General features: G+C 38.9%; 1 protein-coding gene across 1 annotated transcript in view; it reads left to right on the top strand.

The window, feature by feature from the left end:
* The window catches only part of Ulk4 (unc-51 like kinase 4), a 539,981-nt gene that overhangs the window by 212,473 nt on the left and 302,793 nt on the right, over positions 1–24,715 (top strand). The window contains 1 exon segment of the mRNA XM_077795670.1: positions 7,688–7,780. Coding sequence (XP_077651796.1) covers positions 7,688–7,780 — 93 coding nt within the window.

Below are 24,715 nucleotides of genomic sequence, written 5' to 3'. Positions count from 1 at the left end.
ATGGTGCTTCCTTTCTTCCTCTCTCCCTCCTTTCTTTGTTAGTTCATTCAGCAAATGTATGTTGAATGAACTCTGCACCACGCTCTGCGGATACAATGGTGAACAAGGTTGAAACTGTGTCCCTCAGTGAAGTACATTCCTGTGGAGGGGGCAGAGCATTGAGCAAATAATTATGTAATATGACTTCAAGTAATTATTAGTAGTGAGAAAAAAATAAAAGGTAAAACAATATATAGAGAGAGTGAATGATGGGAAGGGGAAAAAGAGAGGGACTGTTTGGATAGGATATTCAGAGGTGTTAAGTGGTGTAGCAAGCCATGGGAAAAATTCGCCCTTCTCTTTGCCTTTGTAGGCTAGAGCTATTTCATCCATGTGTATTTTAGTTTTATATTTCGTTTCAGCTTTTGAGTGTTTTATATTGAAAAGAGATCATGCTGATATAAATATGCTTATAATATTTTTATGACAGTATGGCATTCAGCATTCTTCTGAGGAAAATGATTACAGCCTTTCTTTTCTTATAATTCTCTTGTGACCTGTAAAATCATCAGGGCCCTAATGACTGCATGAATTATTAAGGCTTTGTATTTTGGAATCTGAGAGGGGAATATATTCCTTACACATTAAAATTGTATTTTCCTTTAGAAATTGGAACTTAGAAATTGATTTTGTTAGTGGCAACACACTGGTTAGCAAAAATCATGAGTTTGATCTAATTTTGGTTTATGATTCAAGACAGCTGGATGGTTCTATATTGCATCTTTGTCTCCTTTGGTCACAAGAATTCTATGTTAAAATAGATATAAATAAGTATGAACTTGATCATCTCTGGGAGTTAGAATAGAAGGACTATTTCATTTTTGACCTTTCCTCGGGTAATTTTTTTTTCAAATAAAATCTAACTTGTAAATATTTTACATCAGAAAGAGGCATCATAATGTTCTATATTTCCCCCTTTACTTAATGCTTTTATCATGTTTTGAGTCTGCCTAAATGGGTGCATTTTACCCTCTAGGGGTATAACCTACAGGAATCTAAATTAGGATAATTTGGGAGTTAGAGTCAATAATAGGACATAAACATAATTTTGTTCTCTCTGAATAATGATAGTTCTTTCACTCCAGTTCTTTGGGTATATTTTCTTTATTAGAATCCTTTCTTAAGATTTAATACTTGCTTTTCATCTGATTGGAGAGAACATGCTTACTATCTGAAATTTTATTTAATATTTATTTTAAAATTGTACCTTTTTCTTATTCTAAAAATTACATGTGTGTATTTAGATAATGTGTACACACACACACACCCCTCTGTTGACCCTCCCAGTAGACTGATGATTGTCTATTTCTTTATCAACATGGACATCCTTTTAACTCTGGTATTTATATATGTATGCCAAATGCCAAAGGATCACAAACTCAGAGCACATAAAAATCACACGACTAGTAAGTCCTTAAGATAATAACTAATTGTTTGATTTATATTCTATCATAAACTTTGGGGGTTGATTCAAGATGTTATCTGGTTCAGGTTTTGGATTGGAGTATTAAAAATGCCAGAAATAGTAAGTTATTTGGCCCTTTCTTGTAGCAGCTCATGAAAGATTCTTTAGCCTTTTTGAAAGATTTTTACCTTAAAACCTTTGCTGTAGAGAGAGGAGAAAAGTAAATAAATAAAAAAGAGATCTCATGAAAATAGGAGACCAAGAAGAGAAAGGGGATTGAGAGGGAGGAAGGAAGGGCTTGGGGGAAGTAATGAGAAATGAAATCTCCAAATTATGCTATGTCCATGTACAAGTATATCACATTGAATCTCACTATTATATATCATTAAAATCTAGTAATTATGATAATAATAGAAGAGATACTAGTAGAGAAAATAATGGGAAAGGGAAGGTAGAGGGGAATGTGATTGATGTTATATGCATGTATAAATATGACATAATGAATCTACTATTATATATAATTATAATGCATCAATTAAAAAAAAACTTGCTTTTTTGTGGTGTGGGTGTTACCAGAGATCGAACCCAGGGGCTCTTAAACACTGAACCACATCCCCAGCCCTTTATTTTTTGAGATAGGGAGGGCCTCACTAAGTTGCTGAGGCTGGCTTTGAACTTGTGATCCTCCTGTCTCAACCTCCTGAGCCACTGGGATTACTGGTGTGCACTACCATGCTCGCTGGTGGCATCCTCTTTATCTAAACCCAGCCATTTCTTTCTTCTAAGCTCTCAAGTTCTTGCATTGTTAGATTTACATTTTAACACTCTCTTCCTCATAGCATTCTCTTGTTTAGAATTCTTTTATAGATTGTAGAACATTGCAGTATTTACTCAGCTGTTCATAACTGTTTGTTCTGCCCTTTGTCTGCCATTTTGAGTTAGTGTTTTCCTGTTCCACTGTATGGTTTCTCCATTCCTAGGAGATTTACTTAATACTTTATGAAAGTTCCTGTTTGTAACCTATCTCTCTGCCCCCACTCCCAGTCATCTTATTGTAACTATCTACATTTTTGATTGTATCTTGGCTACTTATATAACAATATTTTATTGGCTATTTTATAATCTGCTTGTCATCTACATCTACCTTTATAGTTGTACTAAAAATCATCTGAACAATTCCCAGTTAGGGAACTTCTAGTAACTATTTTTCCAGTATTTTACTGTCATATAAAATGCTACAAAGACTATTTTTATGACTACATCTTTGAGCATGTTGTTTATTTCCTTTTGTTGACACTCTAGGGGTAGAATTACTGGGTTGAACTTTATATATAATTCAAAGACATTTGAAATGTTTTGCCAATTTTTTTTCAAAGATGGACAGTATATCCTACTAGGCTTCTATTATGAAATTGCCCATTTTGCTGTTCCCTTGTTAGTTCTAACACGTATTCCTTCAGATATTAATGAAGTAGACCATTTCACCCATATTTCTTGGTCATTTTAATTAACTGTATATGAATTTTGTCCATTTGTTCAGTGGTATCTTTGATTTTCACTAGTTCTTTAAATAGTCATCACTACTGCATGATGTTACTATCAATGACAGACCACATATCCAGCGGTGGTCCCATAAGATTACATCACCTGTTGACATTTGTAGCTTTCTTAGTTTGGACAAGTAGATTTTATGATGTTCATGTAAGGAGGAAATTACCTAAATATGCATTTCTTAGGCTATATCCTGCCATTAATCAACAAATGACTATAGTAAGAATATTAACTCTTGGTTTTACCAATATTCTACAAATAATTTCCCCTTATGATATTTGAAGTGGTTGTGCTATTGAGAAATATTTAACTTTTTTTTTTTAAAATATTTATTTTTTAGTTCTCGGCGGACACAACATCTTTGTTGGTATGTGGTGCTGAGGATCGAACCCGGGCCGCACGCATGCCAGGCGAGCGCGCTACCGCTTAAGCCACATCCCCAGCCCTGAGAAATATTTAACTTTTAAAAACTTTAAAATTATAAACATTTTTGTTGTCATGTTAAAGAGGACTGCTTACTCAGGAATACATTTTTATCTTCTCATGAAGTTTAAATTTTTTACTTGCGTTTTTAATCTATTGTAGATACATTTCCATAAGGTATTGCCTGACGTGTCTCACTCTTTCTAAAATTACTCTTTCTTGTCCAATGTTAGGTGTCACCTTTCTTTCCTTTCTGTTAATATGTATATTCTTGATCCCACTCTAAACTTAATCATTATTTTGATTTTATAATGTACTTTATTAGGAGGATCTTCTTCTTTTTCGTAAATATTTTTAAATCACTTTTTCCCCATGTCCCAATTCTGAGTGTACTCCGTTGAGATTAAAAAGTGAATTTGTGACAATCCTTGTGGAATCAACTTCTGTATGATAGAGTGCCTCCTTCCTCTACTCAACAAAGTTGAAGACACTTCCTTTTGGCCAATTCTTTGGTCATATCCCTCAGAAAAGCCTCTCAACCATGATCCAGAGTTATTTGGATAGCGTGTTTCAGTTTTCTCCCAGCCTACCTAATTGGGCCCTATTTGTACCAGGCTTTGGACAAGATACAGATTCATTTCTTTTAGGATTGGGAGTGAAGAATGAGGAGGAAAAGACATCCCATACTTTGGCTTTTCACCTTGGTCAAGAATATGTGGTTTTTAGGAATGTTCTCTCCAAGTGGATATGAATTTAGTTTGAATGGCTTTTCCTTCCTGGATTCTAGCTGCTTAGCTCGTGGTTAGAGAGGATTCTGGAGGTAGAGGGATGGGATCCAAGGACACTACTGCTCAGGGTGCTGTTTGTCAATTATGATAGCGACCTACAGCCAGGCTCAGGGAACTTGAAGTGCTCCTCTGATTCTTGAAACCCTCTGAAGCAGTTTCAAGAATCAGGGCTCATTCCTTTTTTTTTTGGCCTAGTTACACTCAGAGGTGTGTGGCAACCATTTACTATCAGCTGCTTATCTGTCTTTGGAAGATAAGCTTAGTAAACTGTAGCATGCTTTTGGCTAGATCTTGCTGCTCATTACAAAATTATCCGATTAAACCAAAATATATTTAATATTTGTATTTTAAACATGTCTGTTATGAACTTTATACTTTCCCCCCAAAAAGGAGTTAATAGAATGAGATTCTCTGGGAGAATTGGCTCACACAGGCTTGTGCTGCTTGAGGCCCCCAGGCACTCCCCCTCTTTTTCAAGGTCAGGTGACCTCAGACAACCTCAGGACACTTAGTCAGAAAAATCTGACCGCTGTTTTTAAATGCAGTACTAGATGTTGCCTGTCAAGACTGTTTTAAAGTATGTTTTTCAGCCTGTTGGGAATGTGTTTTTTTCTATTATATTTCTAAATCACTGTCCTTATTTTCTCCTATGCTTTCCAGTCAAGCATGTAAGTAGGAAAATCATTTGGAACCTTTTAAAAAAATTAATGGGGTTTTGACCTCTTCCCTCCGTGATTCAATGTTGTCTGGGGTTGGGCAAGGGGCTAGTTATCCTGGGTATGTGAATCATTTTTTCAGAAGCTTCTCACTTTCAATTTGAGAGGCTGGCCTTTGGTTTCCAAATACAGGTATCCTATGGAGGAGGCATTCTTTTATTTTTTATCTCAATGTCAGTGCCTCTCAGTTTTAACTATGTGTGAATCAAAGATTTAACTTAGAAGGTGTTGGGTGTTTAAACCCTGGACCTCATAAAGACACTGGCTCTTGACTGTCTCCTGGGAGATGACTTACTGGTCTTGGAAACATCCTGCCTTATTAGAATGTCTTTGTATACCTGGAGCCTGAGCCATGTCACATAATGTATGCTAAGGATGTGATATAGTGGGATCCTTGACCTCTGGAGGCACTGGAGACTGAGTAATTAAAGTCAGCCACACAGGCTCTCCATGCCTAGTAATGGCCCTGGTCACAAAGGCTCAGGTGAACTTCTCTGTTTGGCGGTACTTCCTACACTGTCCACATTGTCACAAAGCAGATCAAGCACTTCTGTCCCACTGCACTGGGAGATGTGGGAGATGACCACTGACGGCTCCTGCCTGTCTCTCCCGCATTCTGTCTTTTGTCTTTGCTTATTTTAATGTGTCCTCTCATTGTAATGTGTCATAACTAGCAGAAGAGGTTTACCAAGTTCTTTTGAGTTCTAGGAAATCATTGAATCTGAGTGTTCTTGGGTACCCCAACTTGGGATAAGAGCTCTTTATTTAAGAATACTTAGAGAAGGGAACAGATTATTTCTTCTCTCTTTCCTAGGCCATTTTTAAAGAAAATGTGTATTGGTAGCTAAAGTTTGTCAAATGCATTATAACTTCTTAAGATATTTACTTGATTTTATTGCTGTGAGAAAATATTTTTTTTCTTGACATCACTCATACTTGATTTCGCTGCATTTTTCTACAAACATTAAATTTTTAAAAATTGGTGCATTATACCTAAAACTGGAATTTCCTGTGATGTGTTCATACATGCACATGACATAGTTTGGTTAATTTCATCCTGTGCTGTTTTTGATCTACTATCATGTTATGAGTGGTTAGTATTTCATCTTTATAATATATGGACAAATCTTATAAATGCTGTGATTAAAAAAATTAAGCAACCATTCTAATATATGGTACTTCCTGTGTCCTTAAACAGAACACTCTTTCCAGCATAACATTTTCTTAACTACCCCCATTTTGAACATTGTAGTATGCAGCAGGCCCTGGGGCCCCATTGAGGCAGCTTCTCTGTTAAATGCTCCCCTGTCTGCTCTCAGCTTGGAGTTCTGGGATTGCTTTGTTTGTTTCCCCCTATGCTTTAGTCCTGTTTCTTGTAACTCTCAGGTTGTTTTTCTTTAATAGTCCCTCTCCTCCCTTTTTTTGGCTCCTTTTTAATGGCTGTGGGCTTAGAGGCTGTATAATTAAGCTTGTTAGATAATAATTTCCAAAATGAGAGTAAATAAGCTCTGAGTAAGAGCCCGGGGCCCTGTTCTCTAGATGAAAAGCATCTGTTTCATTTGTAGGATTTTTAAATATCCATTTTGTATTTTTAGAGAGTCCTCCCCAAGCCCTCTATTCCCTGCTTTTTAGTTGTTGGCTACTCCAGAGAAATAAGTCATAAAGTTGATTGGTTAGTTTTGTTTTTTCATCCATTCACTCACTCATTTGATGCTTATTTACTGAGTATCTATACAGTGCTGTTCACTGGATCACTGGATTTAAATAGGTAAGATGTATACAAAGCAGCCTCCTGCTTAGCAAAGAACATGGGAGAACAGTCTGCATTTTTGTTGTAGAAACTTTTGATGAAGGCATTTTGAGTTTTATTTTCTTTGGTAATATGTTTTAATTTGATAATATGGTTTTAATTTGGTCAGACTTTAAAAGTATTAATTGTAAGAGTGTTCTGCAGAAGAGTTAACATACCCAGCCTGAGACCGCTAACCACATAAAGCTGGGCATCTTGGAAGATGGCTCTCAGAGTGTTCCTAGGCCATATTTAGCTGATAAGTGTAGTTTGATGTGTCTGGATGGGGCACAGGACCTGACTGTGCTGAACCTCTGCTTTCCTTCTGGGAGTCTGGAATTTTGAGACGTGTCAGAGGTTGGCTGTGTGAGCAAACCCTCATAAAAACTGTGGCCACTGAGTCTCTCATCTGCTTCCCTAGGCAGAAACATCACACACATACTACATTTTTCAATGCTTGGGGAAAATTTGTGCTGAGTGTAGCCCCTCATGGGAAGGTGGGGTCTGGCGGAAACAGAACTTGCTTACATGAGAGAGAGCAAGCACTTGCATACTCTCAGTCCACAGAGAAACTTGCATATGGAATCCTTCCCTTGTGATTCAGCTGTGTGTCCTTACTGTGTTGTATGCTGCATCTTAGCCATGAGTGCAACTATGTGTTGTGTGCCAGGAGACCTCTAGTGAATTTTGAAATGTGAGGGTACTCTGTATTCACAGGCTTAGTGCTAGATGATCTGAAGGAATATTCCTGACAACCGTCTTCTGTGAAGTAGGTCAATGTCATTACCATTGGGAAGTGAAGTCTGTGGAAGCTTTCTGAGGTTGAGTAACCTGTATGTCCTATAGCTCATAATTTTATATCTATTTTTCTCAGATGTTTGTACCTTATGGTCTCTCTTTTTTTTTCCTGTTGTTTAAATGGGGCATTTAAGTGAGGGAAACTACTGAGTGTTTTTTAATGCCTTTGTCACTTCAGGTATGAGCACATCCTCATGGAGCCAGACCCAGTACCAGCGTATGCTCTCAAACTGCTGGTCGCGATGACTGAACACAACCCGACTTTTACCAGGTACTGTAAGTTCAAATCTCTTGGTCTTGTTTCTCATCTATAAAATGTGTTTTATGTGATCTGGAAATGTTGTTACAGATGATGAGATTATAAAATACCAACATTCGAGCTGCCAAAGTGGTACTTTTTCATATTTCCTGGTTTGTACTATCTGTCATGTATGCTGTGCTGGCTCTTGTGCTCAAATTTTTAATCCTTTACCTGAGTTTGCATCCTGTAAAGTGCATGATGCTTTCAAAATGATAAATTCTTTAAAGGGAAAAAAACTATTACATATAGTTTTAGAAAATTGGTGCCACATTTTTCATTGAATATTGTTAAATCTCAGTAGTATTTATTGACTCTTAGTTGCTACCATTTTATTCAGTTGACATACTATTCTTTAAGTGGTGGGGAAATTTTGCTGTTATTGAATATACTGAATAATGCCAGATTGCATTAGCACTGGTTGCTAGAATACTTTTAGTTTTGCCAGGCATAGTTCATCTGAGAATACCTAGGGCCACAGAAGGGAAACACAGGAGGAAGTTTCCCTTGCTTTCAAACAAGAAAACAATTAGTGTTGGGCAGGTGATACCTGAGGTCTTTCTGGGCTTTGAATACCATCCATAGGAGCAGGGCCTCCAGAGTCACCGGTTCATTTTAAATAAAGAGTTAAATCACACGTTTCTAACCACCTGTGTTTTTTCTTGTCCGCTGTCTAATCACAGAAATGCTACATTATAATGCATTACCATTTACTTGCTACTAGTAAATAAGAAAGGCTTTTCTACTTTAGAGAGTGGAAAGCTGGGTGTGTGGGAGTACCTGTGTGTGCCATGAGTCACCATTGCCACGTGTTCTTGGTCTTGTCCATGATGCTGGGGCTGTCCAGCTTGCAGTCTGGCTACCTTCCTTTATCCATTTCCCGAAGGTGCCATACAAATACTACCTGGTCCTCTCTGGGTGGTGTTGCAAAAGAACTCCGGGAGCACAATGAAAACTCCATGTTCCTGAAGCCTTTTAGAGTCTTCCAAAAGGTGCTGACCATGGAACTCCCAAGTTCCTCACTTGGAAAGCACCATTTTCTCTTCCTAAAGAATTAGTTAATTCTAAAGAGTAAATCTGTCTTAGAAGTTGAATAGAAAGTCAGATAGTTTCTTCTTTCCTAGGCATTTGACATCAAGTACTAATGCTGTATGCTAATTTTATCTTCTCATGAGATTGAACAGATTGCATTTACTTTTTTAATGTCGACTTTAGCTCATTCCTGTGACATGTTTTCTGTACGCCTTTTCCTTCTTGCCAACTCTATTAATTCAGTTAAATTTCCTCATATTGGTGCTTGAGGAGAATTCTAGAGAAGTAGAAACAGGTAATTGATAGCTTCTATAAAACCATTTTTATTTTAAAAATGATCATAAAATAAGCTTAAAAATTAATTTACTCTAGTTTTTATTCCCTAAGCAGAGTTTACAAACAAAATTCAGTGGGCTAATTTATATTTTTGTTTTATTTGAGCAAGTAGTGTTTTCATATGTTGTCTTTCTCTTAAATTCGAAAAGTAGGAATCCGGAGATTTCCTGGGTTTTCCTATCTCAACCCCCCTGTCCTCCAACTGCCTCTTACACTTCTCTTCCCTTAAGGTTGATGTTGTTACTGTTTTAGTGTGTGCTTCCTAAACAATATCGCACTACTTAAATTATATGTATAAATATATATATATACACACACATACTCTGCAATGCTTTTTTAAAAAATATTTATTTTTTAGTTGTAGTTGGACACAATACCTTAATTAATTAATTAATTAATATGTGGTGCTGAGACTCGAACCCAGGGCCTCGCATGTGGTAGGCAAACACTCTACAGCTGAGCCACAACCCCAGCCCCATCTGAAATGCTTTTAATGCAAGTGTTTATTTGTATTCTTGCTAACTAGTAAATAAAAATGGAACTTCCTTTTATTTTGCATTCCCCTGACTGTTCTCTTAATGTTTATTCACTGTGTCTAATTAAAGTGTAAAAGGTGAATAACCTTCAAACTTCAGTTCTACTTCTAAGAATCCGTTCTACAGGAAAACTCCCATATGCACAAAGATTTCTCTTGAGGCAAATTTTTTTCCAGTACTAGGGATCAAATCCAGGGGTGCTTTACTATAGCTACATCCCCTAAGACCTTTTATTTTTGTTTAATTTTGAGATAGTCTTGTTAATTTGCTCAGGGTGGCCTTGAAATTGTGATCTTTTTACCCCAAATAGCTGAGTTATAAGCATATACCACCATGCCCAGTCTGAGGCAAATAATTTTTAAAATGTGAAAATTTTATATGATCTATATAATTTTATATGAATATAAATTGAATTATGTAATTATAATATAGAATACAATATAACTATTTAAAAGAGCAACATGTAGAGAGCTTCCACATTGTACTTTATAGTGGTGAGATTTTACCTTGTGTGTCTATATCATACTTTATCTAATTAGGTTGTAATGAATAGACTTATTACTAATCTTGTGATATTACAAACAGTGAATTGCCGCGTCCGGCTAACGGGAACCGAGTCCGGCGAGAGACGTCGAGGTTAAAAAATAAAAAAAAAAAATCACAGGACACCAAGGTTCTTCATCCAGGAGGAGGCATGTGTGCCGTTTATTATCCAAGTTTGTTCCCTTATATACTTTCTATAACTGCAGTGGAAATTTAGCCAAAACAGAGGAGGAATAACACCTGCTACTCTTGGGTTACCGTGACCGTCCCTTATCAGAAAGCTCCGAGAAGGCCAAGATGTTCCCAAAAAGGCACATATGTCTGAGGCAGATAAACATGAAACCGCAAGCCTGCATCACAACCCTGTGAGCTGGCCACTTTGACATGCAGAACAAGAAACTCGGGGCTGAGCCCCAGGGGCCAGGGAAGGCCTGCCACCAGCAAGTCCCCCTCTTTAGTTTTTTGCATGTCAAAGGGAATCAAGTAGCCCCTGTCTTAGGTCGTCCACCGCCCCTGCACTGCTTACCCGTCTCTGGGGAGGCCCCATTCCCCTGGCTTAGGTTGCAGTGCAAGCGTGGAAGTTGCCCGTCACTGGGTACTACAAGATCAGCTCTTGTCCTAGTAAATGAACACTTTTCAGTTAGGATGTCATGGCCAGCAGGACACAACTGCGGATCCCAGTCATAATCTTTGCCAGTGGGATAGCTATGACCAGGGAGCTTTCTGAACGTAAGGGTCTGGGATGACGGCACCAAGTCAGCAGGGTAATTAGGGACCTGGGCAAAAGCAGGCACATAGGAGGGCTGGGTATTGGCTCCTGTCCATCTACATCTCATCTCCGGATGGGTCGTAAGTACACCTCGTGGGCGGAGTCATCCATCTCCAGGCGTTGATAGTGAACCTGTATTGGCTTGGAGGTTAAAATGTTAATCTGGTCCTTAATGAATTGAGTTATCCTATTTGCAACAGTCTGGCATAAGGTCAAGCAGTAGGTATTGTCTGCGATTTCCACTGTATTAAGTATTGCTATAACATTGGTGGTGGGCCCTTGCATTATATAAACCAACTAATGTTAAGAGATATCAGGAATAGAGATGATTAAGATGAAAGACTAAGAGGTAAGAGGGTAGAAAACTCTTTGCCATTTCAAGAAGTGAATAGGGAAAATGCAGTGGTGTTATAGGATGGGTTGCTTATGAAGAGGGAGGAGAAAAAAGTAGAAGTGAAAATTCAAAGAAGAGTGAAAGAGAACAGTCAAATTTGGCTGTTAGCAAAGGAAAAGAGAAAGAGGGAAACATGGAAAGAAGAGTAGTGAACAAGACAGTACAAAACAAAATTGAAATTCACTAATCAAAAACCCTAACCCTCAAAAAGCAGAGCAAGGAAAAAGGTCCCAATGTTGCAATCAAAAGAAGACTCAGTAAGGGCCCCAGGAGGGGAAGAAGGTAGGGCAGGAACCCATTCATCCCAGTCCAAAGAGGGTTCTCAAATAATTCTTTTCTCTAGGTCTTCTTGAAGCTCCTTGATTTTAGTGCGAACTATGCCTGATTTATTGGCATAGAAGCAGCACCTTTCTCCCAAAGCCAAGCAAATCCCTCCCTGATTGGTGGTCAGCAGATCTAGGCCTTGCCTATTCTGAAGGACTACTTCTGCCAAAGAGTCAATTTGGTCTTGTAGGTCCCCAATAGTGCCAGATAGGGTCTGCACATCATCTATAAGCTGCTGAGATAGACGGCGGTAAGAATGTATTGCTGTACCCAGTCCAGCTGTTCCTGTGCCCACAGCAGCCATTATCCCCAGTGTGGCGAGTAGCGGTAGAGCCTGTATAACTTGCCTGTGCCTTTTTACTAGGGTGTCTAGACTGGGAATAGGTAAGGGCTCATCCCCAGGGACAATGGTTGTTATATCAGGGAGGAGCAAGGCGAGGACACAGACACCTGTCCAATTTGCAGGGAGTTGGGGGAAGGCAGAGTTCCCACCACACATAAAAACAGTGCCATTAGGGGGGCAGAGGGCTGGAGTGGGTGAGGAATAATTCTTGGTTATTGAGATTGACCGGTTTCCAAAGGAAGTTACTCCAACATCAACATCATAGGTGTTATTTTGCATCATACCCAGGAGACATTCTGTGAAAGTGCCCATAGGTTGGACCTTGAAAGGCAGCCCGGGCTGGCAGGTCTCATCATCAGATATGGTGGCATTGATAGGAACCGCCACGGGCATGACTGCCCCTGTTGTGATGCAGAGCCAGCAGTCACTAGCAAGCGTGGGATCAGAGTTGTTAAGTAAGAAAAGGGTGGTTTTTAAGATATCCCACGTATTGGCATCCAGATCTGGGAGCTGAGACTTAGGCAGCACCAAGGGGTGGTATATGAGGTCAGGGACCTGTGGTTTCAAGAGCTTGATAACTTGAAGATGTTTAACAGAATCAGTAGGTTCCCCCCCCCCCCCATCAGAGATCCCTGTAGGGGCTGCAGTGGGCCAACAGAAGGGCTTACTGACTTGACCCTGGCACCCAGCCAACCGGAGTTTAGATTCAACTCCCCCTTGGCCAAAAAGAAACGGAGTGAAGTGAGAAGTCACTCTCACCCCCTCCCCAGACCGGGTCTCGGTCAATCTGGCCTCAAAATACTGTCGTCCCTTGTGTACACAAATCGAGGCCGTCTCATAGCAAGAGACATGAACTGCTGAGGTATAAGTGCAAGTTGTGGAGCAGTTACTGAGGGTTTTTTCCGGACTAGGGGGGGTTAATCTTTGGTTTGTTCATGCATACCCACTTAGGGTGGGTGAAATCCCCCAATTTGTTGATGAACTTCAGCCCAGAGGTAGGCTACTTTGGTTACACAATCAGCCGTCTGAATCCAGCTACTGGGGGCCTGATTCCAAATCCCTTCCCTGCACTCGCAGGGGGTCCCAAAAAGATGTTGATAGATATTACCTGGTGGGGGACCCATTCCTGCATCCACAGGCCTGCATACCAGGACTGTTATAAGGAAGATCCAACCCGCAAAACTCATTCTGTCGCTCCTTTGGAGAAGCGAAAATGGTTGAACCTGAAGTCCCAGGGTCGTCGCTCCTTCCTGAGTCTGCGTCCACCGGTCTAGTGCAGCGTTCCGGGACCCAAATGGGTTTTTCTGTCCCTGGAGGGAAGACACATATAGCTCCTCTCACTCTAGCCAAGAGTGGAGCAGGGGATTGCCACTTTCCTGTAGATAAATCCTTCCACCTTATTTGTGCCTTTTGCATGGTGGGAGAGGAGAAGTGACGCTGCGCCGCTGTACGGCCTTCAGCATCTGTGAGCAAAAAATTTAAAGTGAACAGAGTTATATTTAACAGTGCATGTGGTCCCTGACAACTCTGGTATATTTCTCCCTCTTTTGTTTTTTGCAAATAGGTTTTAAGATGTTGATGGGCCCGTTCTACAATGGCCTGTCCTTGGGGGTTATATGGGATTCCTGTTTTGTGTATAATATCCCACTGTGAGCAAAATTTTTGGAAGGTTTGACTAGTATAAGCTGGGCCATTATCTGTTTTTATGCATTGGGGGGTTCCCATGAAGGAAAAGGTTTTTACATAGTGCTGTATCACATCTTTAGCCTTTTCTTCTGAATGTAAAGTAGCAGAGATAAACCCAGAAAATGTGTCTATACTGACATGTACAAAGGACAACTTTCCAAAACTAGGAATATGAGTTACATCAGTTTGCCAGATGTCATTTGGCTGAAGGCCCCTTGGGTTGACTCCCAGAGAAGGGGAATGGATAAAAGATGCACAAGTAGGGCATAGGGAGACAATTTTTAAAGCTTGATCCCGGGAACATCCTGAGCGGAAGCGTAAGGATTGTGCATTTAGGTGAAATTTATTATGAAGCTGGAGGGCCTTATCATACTCAGTTATTGTATATACATGGTTAGTGGCATGTGTGGCAGCGTCTGCCACGGCGTTGCCCGCCGCCAGAGGGCCTGGAAGCCCAGAATGACTTCTAATGTGACCTATGAAGAGGGGATCTGCCCTAGCCCATATAAGAAGCTGTACTGTCTGTAGTTGGTCCATGATAGTGGATTGTTTTCCAATTTAAGGTGCTGTCTCAATCGCAGAGGCGAGCCTGGCGATATAGAGACTGTCTGTGAAAACATTAAGGGGCACCGAGCTATAGGTCTGTAAGGCCAATGTTAAGGCTGCAACTTCCACCTTTTGGGCTGAGCAATCGGCCACTCTCTTGCGGATGACCTGGGTCCCATCTGAAACGACAGCAAACCCATTTTTGGCCCCGTCAGTGAAGACGGTTTGTGCCCCCAGGAGAGGATCCTTTTTTAGGATCTTTGGGAAAATTATTGGACATGTCTTTAGACTTTCAAGGAGCCTGCTTTTAGGGTAGTGATTGTCAACCTGTCCCATGAAACTACAGAAGAAGAGACACCAGAGATCATGTTCCTGTCTTAATTTAGAAAGAATGTCTTGATTATATGGTAATATGAGAACATCAAAGGTTTTCCCAAACAAGGCATCTCCTAGATATTTTGCTTTCCAAACTAATTGTATTACCAGATCATGGAAAGGTATCAAGACCCGAGAGGGGGATGCAGGTAAGTGAACCCAATAAATAGGACCAGTCTGCCAAAAAACTCCAGTTGGGGTGAGTTTTGACGGCAGAACAATGAATAACAAGGACTGGGAGTAGTCCACCTGCATTACCTGCATCTCTTGTAAGGCTGTCTCTATCAATCTAAGTGCCTTTAAGGCTTCTGGAGTAGGTTTTTGCGGGGAGGTGGGTAAGGGGTCTCCTCTCAAAAGGTCATACAGGGGTTTACGTTAGTAGTTCAATATACTTAATGTTTAATCAACAATGTGAATTTATTTACCAAAATTAATCTTTATCTTAAACAGTAAGAATTATTAGGCAATAAGGATCTTTCTTTAAAGAAATAAACTTACATTTTAATAGGTGTTTATCATGTCAAAATATGGACAAAATTTTAGCTCACATTAGTATAGTTAAATTAGGAAAATAACCTGAAATACCCTTAAATTAATTATAGTCAGTTTAGTATATATAAATCTCTTTTTTAATTGCTCTAACTTTTTACATCATCTGTTTAGATAACAATATAAAAATCTTTTTTACTTAGGAAAATGAATATAAAGACCTTGTTTTACCCAAAGATGATTTCTTTCTTCTTTTTAGGATCCATGTGTGCTTTTTCTTTGTTGAAGCATCTTTTTCTTTTTAATATTTTGGAACAATTTCTGAAAACCTTAGAATCTATAAACAAATTATTATACTTTGATAAGAAACATCAATGAAAATATAGTTAAAACCCTTAGATATTTTGTAGAAATAATTATAATAATTTATTATCTTATGAGTTTAAACAGTAACTTTGAGAATTAGAAACTACTTGATTGTATTTTCACTTAAAAGCAAATTTATAGTAAACACGTTTATCTCAAATATCTGTAACTGAAAAGGCAGAGTATCTGATAAATGTAAATATAAAACATAAATTATGGGCTTCCTGTTGAAGAAAAACAATTAGGCAAATATATATTAACTAATCAATAGGCATGTACTAATTAATTTATAGATTAACAAATATAGGTTATCTAAATATCTAAAAATATATATATTAAGAATAAGAACATAACTTATAATTGTATTAACTTTATGTAACCACGTGGTCTTAAAATATTTGGATCCATTTTAATTTATTTTTAACTAGGAGTGCACTCTTCTATGTGACGTCACTTGATGTAACTGAAATAAGATCCTTGAGTATACATTTTTATTTTTATAGTTAGCAATGAGAATAAGGATTTTTTGGTCATCACAGGAACTTTGCCGGCTTGTTCCTGTGGCGAGCAAATGCATCCTCATAACCTCCAAAATTAAAAGTAAAATATAAAGAAAGCATATTTGATATCTCTCATCAATAGAACATTATTTAGTAACACAACTATAAAGAAAAAGTCAGGTTATTTAACTTAGAACTAGTTTAAATTTAGGACTGTAACATAGAAACCTGTGGAATTAAATTTTGTCTGAAAAAGATATCTTTTGTTAGCATTTACAGGTAGGCATTTTTTAAAAATACAGGCTCTGAGCAGCTCTGGTAGAAATCTGAAACACAGCAGTACAGTTAGTGGCTAGAAGGCGGGACTAGAAGTCCTGTCTGAGTGACTGTGGAAGAACCAATCAGAAGCCCGCAAAAGTGTGGGAGGTGGGACCAGGAAGCTGCTCTTCTGGCCAGGCACCCCATGGTTACCATGGTGATGCAAACAACATGGAGTCTGCTGCCCGTTTTCGGGGCAAAAGTTTCCCAAGTTTTCCTAGTCGATTGCATTTTGTTTGATTTTGTCTGCATTTTTCCCCGCCTGGCCAAGATCTTACTGCAGTAGCAGCTTGTTCTGTCTCTGCGACCTGCGGTTGCAGCTGTACATCCTGCACTTCCTGGCGTTCCCCTGGGGAGTCTACAGATAGAAAGGGGTTGGTCCGTGGGAGGTGACGAAGCCGCCCACTCCCTGGGGCACCATTCCATTCCTGGATTGCCCCGTACACCTTGGCTTCCCGTTTTGAGGGCAGCGGCCAGAACCTGTCCAGTAATATGAGCTCCATCAATATCCTTACAAGCTCGAATCATGTCATCAACACTCTTTGCTCTGGTAGATTTAATGGCATTTTGGCAATAGGAATTTGCATTTTCAAGAGCCAATTGCTTAATGATTGGCATGGCTTGTTCCAAGTTAGGGAATATTTTTCCTGCTATCTGCATCAATCGGGCAATGAAGTCAGAATAAGGCTCAGAGGGTCCTTGAGCAATTTTTGAAATTTTTGTTTCAGCATTTGAAATAGGTAGAGCCTTCCAAGCCTGAACGGCTGCTGTAGCTATCTGAGCATAGACCCCAGGATCATAATTAATTTGCTGATTTATGATAGCATATTGTCCCGAGCCTGTTAACATTTCAAGGTTACGCCGTGGGAAGCCGGCGTCTTGATTGACTCGGGTTAGCTCGAGACACCTCTCTTGATTTTCACTTTTCCACAACAAAAAATCCCCTCCGGACAACACAGCCCTGCAAAGCTGTTGCCAGTCATTAGGTGTCAGCTGATTGGCAGAGAAAGACTCGAAGAGAGTCAATGTAAAGGGGGCATGGGTTCTGTAATTAGTAACTGCCTCCTTTAGTTGTTTAATATCCTTAAAGGCTAAAGGAACATGCACTCTGGCCAGCTGTCCATTGGCATCCAGGTTTTCAATTACTGGAAAAGTTTGGGCCGTCTTAGGCTGCCACTGAACACCCCCCACCTTCTGAGGTTGTCCTCATGCCAATCGGGGTTATAAGGAGGGAGCTCAGCATCGATCGGGGCCATAGGTGCTTTAAATCTTGACTTTTTCAATCGACCCTCCAGTTCCTCTATCTCCCTTTCCAGTTCTTCCTCCTGCCAGCTGTTACCATGGAGCCCAGTTAGTAACTCCCTTATCTTAGAAATGTAGTCAGCACTGTGAAGCCCAGCTCAAGGCCAGAGGCCTTGTTTACATATTTTTGTGGAAAACTAGTAAGGGAGTGTCCAGCGCCTGGAGTGCTGATTTTTTCAGACAGTAGCCAAATAAAACAGAGCAACATGAAAATAGGAAGTTTATCTACATTGAACTTTTGTAGAGATTCTTTTGCTGAAAGTCCTAAAATAAGCCATGGTGAATATTCTGGAGAAGGTCAGTTAAGACTTTTCTGTGGGCCTGGTAGGGAGGGGGACGATGAGAAGGCAGGGTTGAGAGCAGCTAGGGTGGATCTAAGAATGAAGAAGGAGATGTGAAAGAATAATGGGAAAGGGGTAAGAACTCTGCCATTTGCTCTTCCTGGACCTGATTAAGGGCCTGTTCACATTCAGCAAGCTGCTCCTTAATCTTTACTTTATCAGTTAAAAGAGCATCCTTTACCAATCTCCATAGGGAGAAAGTAGCAATCGGGACTCTATCCGGACCCTGGTCCCTCAACAACTTTTGGATATCCTGCTTTACCAAATCCCAATCACTGTTATTAAGAAAGCCTCCTGTCAGAAACCAAGGACAAGCCTGGGCTATAGCTTCAACGAATTCGGTTGCTGTCTTGGTTTTTATTCCTGTTCCTTGTTTGCTTAACAGTTCTTTAACTTCGTTGGCCAGACGAAGTTTCGCTGTTGAGTTACCCATGGTACGTACCCTGTCTCTTTTAAATTATCTTTATACCAATCCTCCCCCTTCTCCCTTAGAAGGTGAGCCTCGTCCGCTTACCTCTGCTTTCCGGATCTCGGTGGGACCTCCAGATGCCGCGTCCGGCTAACGGGAACCGAGTCCGGCGAGAGACGTCGAGGTTAAAAAATAAAAAAAAAAAATCACAGGACACCAAGGTTCTTCATCCAGGAGGAGGCATGTGTGCCGTTTATTATCCAAGTTTGTTCCCTTATATACTTTCTATAACTGCAGTGGAAATTTAGCCAAAACAGAGGAGGAATAACACCTGCTACTCTTGGGTTACCGTGACCGTCCCTTATCAGAAAGCTCCGAGAAGGCCAAGATGTTCCCAAAAAGGCACATATGTCTGAGGCAGATAAACATGAAACCGCAAGCCTGCATCACAACCCTGTGAGCTGGCCACTTTGACATGCAGAACAAGAAACTCGGGGCTGAGCCCCAGGGGCCAGGGAAGGCCTGCCACCAGCAGTGAATAATGTTATATATACATACACTGAACTCTAAAGAGATGGGTACTATTAATTTGTGTGTGTATTATTTTTCACATAGATGGTAGCATGCCGACTATCCTGTTTTTCACCTTTTTAAAAACTATAGCTATGTCCCCTAAGCTTTATTGGAAGGTATTTTATAATTTTTCCTCTTTTAAGATATAATATTGCATTTTATGAATATTCCATATTGATTTAACAAGTCCTCTTTTGGAGAATATTTATTTTTTCTAATCTCTTGATAAATTAATGACATAGGTTACATGTGTGGATATATGTAGGGTAAATGATTAGAAGTGGAATTGCTTCAACAGTTGTACAGTATTTTACATTAGTGTCACCTGGGAATTTGTTAAAATTTCTAAAGCCCTGGTCTTTTCTGGCCAATAAAATCATGATCTCTAGGACTAAACAACAATTGCTCATTTTTCCTAGATGATTAAATACACAAATACCATTGAAAACCTCTAGAATGAGCATTTCTAATTTTGAAAGATGTTTCGAAATTGTCCCTAGTCTAATTTGTGCCAATTTCCTGTTCTGTTCACTATGTATATAAGAGTGGCAGTTTGTGTGAAACTTGTATCAAATTAGTGTACATGACTTTTGTCATTTTGATATATGAAAAATTGAGTCTTTAATATTCACTTCTAGTTTATTGTATCCTGATTATCACTGTATAATATTTTTCTTCCATTTCTGGTTTGTATCTACTTTTATTTATATACTAATATATGGTCAGTTTTATAAATTTTCCATATTTGCTTACTGTAACCAAAACAAAATAGTCCAGTGCTGAGAACTATCACCCTTATTTTGGCAAGGATCTAAAATGCTAACTCATCTCATTTATTGATTCTTGATTTTATTTCTTGCTCTATAGGAGTCTTATTAAGGAAGTTGGGGACTAATCCGACATGATGAAGATTTGGGCCTACTTTTTCTTCCTCTAGGCACAGGGTCTCTGGTTTAAATCCGGGGTCCTTGATCCATTTTGAGTTGAGTTTTGAGCATGATGAGAGAGATGGGTTAATTTCATTTTGCTGCATATGGGTTTCCAATTTTGCCAGTACCATTTATTGAAGAGGCTATCTTTTCTCCAGTATATGTTTTTGGCACCTTTGGCTAATATGAGATAATTGTATTTATGTGGATTTGTCTTTGTGTCCTCTACTCTGTACCATTGGTATACAAGTCGATTTTGTTCCCAGTACCATGCTGTTTTTGTTACTATTGCTCTGTAATATAATTTAAGGGCTGGTATAGTGATGCTACCTGCTTCACTCTTCTTGCTTTGATTATTCTGGGTCTCTTATTTTTTCAGCTGAATTTCATGATTACCTTTCTATTTCTATGAGTAATGTCATTGGGATTTTGGCTGGAATTGCATTAAATCTGGATAGTGCTTTTGGTAGTATGGTCATTTTGACAATAATAATTCTGCATATCCAAGAACAAGGAAGATCTTTCCACTTCTAAGGTCATCTTTAATTTCTTTCTTTAATGTTCTGTAGTCAGGGAGGTGAATAGAGAGCCTACAGAATTGGAGCAAATTTTTACCACACACCCATCAGATAGAGCACTAATCTGTAGGATATATAAAAAACTCAAAAAAAACTTAACATCAAAAAATCCAATCAATAAAAGGAACAAGGAACTGAACAGATATTTCTCAGATGGTGATATACAATCAATCAACAAATATATGAAAAAATGTTCAACATCTCTAGCAAGCCGAGAAATGCAAATCAAAACTACTCTGATTTCATCTCACTCTAGTCAAAATGGCAGCTACTAAGAACACAAATAACAATAAGTGTTGGCGAGGATGTGGGGAAAAAGGCATACTCATACATTGGCTGCACCAATTTGCAGTCCCATCAGCAATCTGGAAAGCAATATGGAGATTCCTTGAAAAACTGGGAATGGAACCACTGTTTGACCCAGCTATCCTACTCCTCGCTCTATACCCCAAAGACTTAAACACAGCATACTACGGGAACACAGCCACATGGATGTTTATAGCAGCACAATTCACAATAGCTAAACTGTGGAATCAACCTAGATGCCCCTCAATAAATAAGTGGATAAAGAAAATGTGCTGTATATACACAATAGACTATTACTCAGCAATAAAAGAGCATAAAATCATGACATTTGCAGGTAAATGGATGGAGTTGGAGAATATAATGCTAAGTGAAGTTAGTCAATCCCCTAAAACCAAATGCTGAATGTTTTCTCTGATATAAGGTGGCTGATTCATGTGGGGTTGGAAGAGGGAGCATGAGAAGATTAGATGAACTCTAGATGGGGAAAAGTGTTGGGAGGGGAAGGGAGGGGGCTTGGGGGTAGATATGATGGTGGAATGAGATAGACATCATTACTCTAAGTACATATGTGAAGACGACATATGTACTCTAAGTACATATGTTGTGCACAACCAGAGACATGAAAAATTTTGTTCTATATGTGTACTATGAATTGAAATGCATTCTGACTTATATAACAAGTTAGAATAAATAATAAATTAAAAAAAAATGCTAACTCATTAAACTCAGAGATCTTTCCCATCTACTTAGTAGCAGTGGTTTTTAGGAAAAAGCTTGACTGCAAAATGTATATCAAGTACAACGACCTGTTTTGTGCAAATAGATTTCTAATATACAAATAACCATGATCCACTTCTCTAAATTTAACTTATTAATTGAATCCATTAGCATCATGTTATTTGAAGGGTACATATCTTAGTGTGGCTGGAAATCACTGAGTTTAGAATACCAAATAATAACCATTGGGACATTAAGCTACCCTGTGTCACGTGAAGCATTATCATTTTTAGGTGGTTTTTCTGATTTTATGGGAGTATTCTTGGATAAGGAAACCCTCAAAAACCTTAGTACCATTAAAGGTTTTTTTTTTTCCTTTTCAAAATAAAGCATATGCTTGATCAAATCTACATTGTATATTTCTATGGCTCCAGTGTGTGCCTGAGAGTTTGTGCAGCAGTATGGGTTGGTGTGGCCTCATGGGAGATGCTTGGGCCATGGGGGTGGGGCCCTCATGAATAGGTTAATGAATTTCCTATGAGAATGAGTTAGCTACTGTGGGAGTTTTACTGCCTTCTCTCTCCCCTCCACATGCCTACTTGCCTTATGACTTCTGGCATGTTATGAAGCATCACAAGACCCTCACTGGATATGGCCACCTATTCTTTGATTTCCCAGCCTCTAGAACTGTGATTCTAAACAAACTTCTTCCTTTTATAAATTTCACAGTCTCAGGGATGCTGTTAAAGCAAGAGAATGTGGGCTAAGACATATATGACAACACTTATTTAAAACAAACAAACCAAAAACACTTCTGGTTTGGCAAATCTAGTTTATTGCGGAGTTTATAGCAGAGAGGTAAATTGTTTTCCACATTAGCGCAATTTTACTCTCGGAGGGAATCTGTTAACTCTACTGAGCTCTGCCCTTTCTTTCTTTCTTAATTTTACAGTAGGTTGCACCAAACCATTCCTCTTTGAGAGAGCATTACTCCAGTAGCTTGTTTCCATTAAGAGCTAATTAGCTTTCAGCAAATCTCCCTCCGTAAAGAAATTGAATTTTAACTTTGAGTTCTTTGGAGCAAAATTTAGCTATCTTTCTGAATTGCAAAAGTATTGTTTATATTCTATACCTAGGAAAAATTGGTATCATTTTAGTTTCCTCAAAATGTTAAAGCCATTTCTTTTATGACAAGATCATAAAAATGCTTTTTAGAAAAATGAAATTTTTAGGGATCTCTTAAATGAACTTCACCGTGAATCAATGGTGTGTATCCTTCAGTAAAAATATTCTGGCCTTATGGTCTCCTATTTCCAAGTAATTTCCCTCTTTGATTGTTAGTTCATTTGTTGACTCCTTGATTTATTGATTTATTTAACATCTTATCAGCAATTACTGAATGATGACAGGGATAAAGAATATGATACAGTTTTTACCTTAAGGGTGCTTACCATTTAATGGAGGAGACAGTTTTTTATATTTGCTTTTATTAAATGTTGAAATATTTTCAAAGAGACCTTCTTGTTCCTAAGATTATGGCAGCATCTAAAGGACTGTAACACAGCTAGCTGTGTCATTTTAGTCTAGTTAGTCAACCTGTCTGTACCTAAGTTCCCTCCTCTGGAAAATAAAGATGTTTTTACCATTGGATCCATAGACAGTAACTTTAAAAGTGTTGCTGATACCCCAGGCCAGAGGCCCTGCTGGTTTCCCATGACCTGCATTCAGTTACCCACCTGCATAAGCAAAGGAAAAATAAATTTAATTTCAGTGTGACCCAAAGTGGGAAAGTAGCTAATCTACGGTAGGTCCTAAAGAAGCCTTACTATTTATAGAAACAAAAGCCAGGATAAATAAATATATATATTTAGCCAGCTGAGCTAGCCAGAGTGTACATACAGTGGATGTTACAACTCAGGTTTTCAGCCCTTACTAGTGTCTGCTCAGGCTTTGGGGCCATTTCCTCTGTCCCCATTCTCATTCATCATGATGAAGTTCAGCTGCAGAAAAAGTTCAGCTGCAGAAAAAGGGAATTTGGGAAATTAGAGCTTTTAGTTTTAAAGTGTCTCTGTTATAGAAGAGTTCCCTTTTTTCTCCCCCTTCCTTCTCTCTTCCTTCTCCCTTCCTTCTTTCTCCTCTTCTTCATGATCAGAGGAAGAAAAATTGAAGGAGGTATTCCTAGAAGAGGTGACCCCCTTTGACAGAAGGTGGAAATGTTTGGTAACAAGAATTCAGACTGCAGCTCTAGCACCCTATAAAGTAGTGTAAACAAATTTTTTAATAGTTGAAAGAAACTGCATGGGGAGGGGCCATTCTTTTAGGATTTATCTTGGGATTTATCTTTTAACCTGCTTTTTCCTCTTTTATGGACTCATTTTGAACACACTATTCATGAGTTTGCCTTTCCGTTTACATATATTAATTAGGCCTTATCATATTTTGATGTAGATTTAAAATTCTATACAAATTTCAATTTCTTAACTGGTTTAAAAAAAAGCCCAAATCCTCAGAAATGTTGGCTATGTTTGATGTTTTTCTGTTATTAAAATAAGCCATTTAGAGTGTTTTTTCCTCCTCACTTAGCTCAATTTATACAGCTAAAGCATTTCCTTGGATGAAATTTCTGTGAGTAAAATAACTACTAAAGCAAAACTTCACTCTTAAAATTAGAACAAATTGACTTCTCCAGAAATAATATGTTGCTTCTCAGGGTGCCTTTGGATATGGAAAAGCCTCGTAAGGAGAAGCAAGCCAGTCTCTGAGGCTCCCATTTCCATTTTAGGGTCACTCTTTGTGTGCTTCCCTACTTATTCCTCACCAGCACTCTGCAGATTAGAGGATTTCTCCAACAGGGGCTGCACTCTTGAGCATCCATTTTTAACCTGCTCTTTCCTCGTTTGTGGACATAGCCCATGTTCCATTGGTCTCAGCACATAGGGTTCACCTCTATGCTTCTTACTAAAGTTAGAGGAATTTCAGGAGATAAAAAAGTGTAAAAGATTCAAAATTCTGAGCTGGTCTTTTTGTTTTTGTTTTTTTTTTTTCCAGTGGTGGGAAGGGAGGCCATAACAGGGATGGAACTCGGGGGCATTCAGCCACCGAGCCACATCCCCAGCTGTATTTTGTATTTTATTTAGATATAGGGTCTTACTGAGTAGCTTAGTGCCTCGATTTCCTGAGACTGGCTTTGAACTTG

This window comes from Urocitellus parryii, chromosome 3, assembly GCF_045843805.1.
Source record: "Urocitellus parryii isolate mUroPar1 chromosome 3, mUroPar1.hap1, whole genome shotgun sequence".
NCBI lineage: Eukaryota > Metazoa > Chordata > Mammalia > Rodentia > Sciuridae > Urocitellus > Urocitellus parryii.
This window is presented reverse-complemented; position numbering and strand designations above follow the sequence as displayed.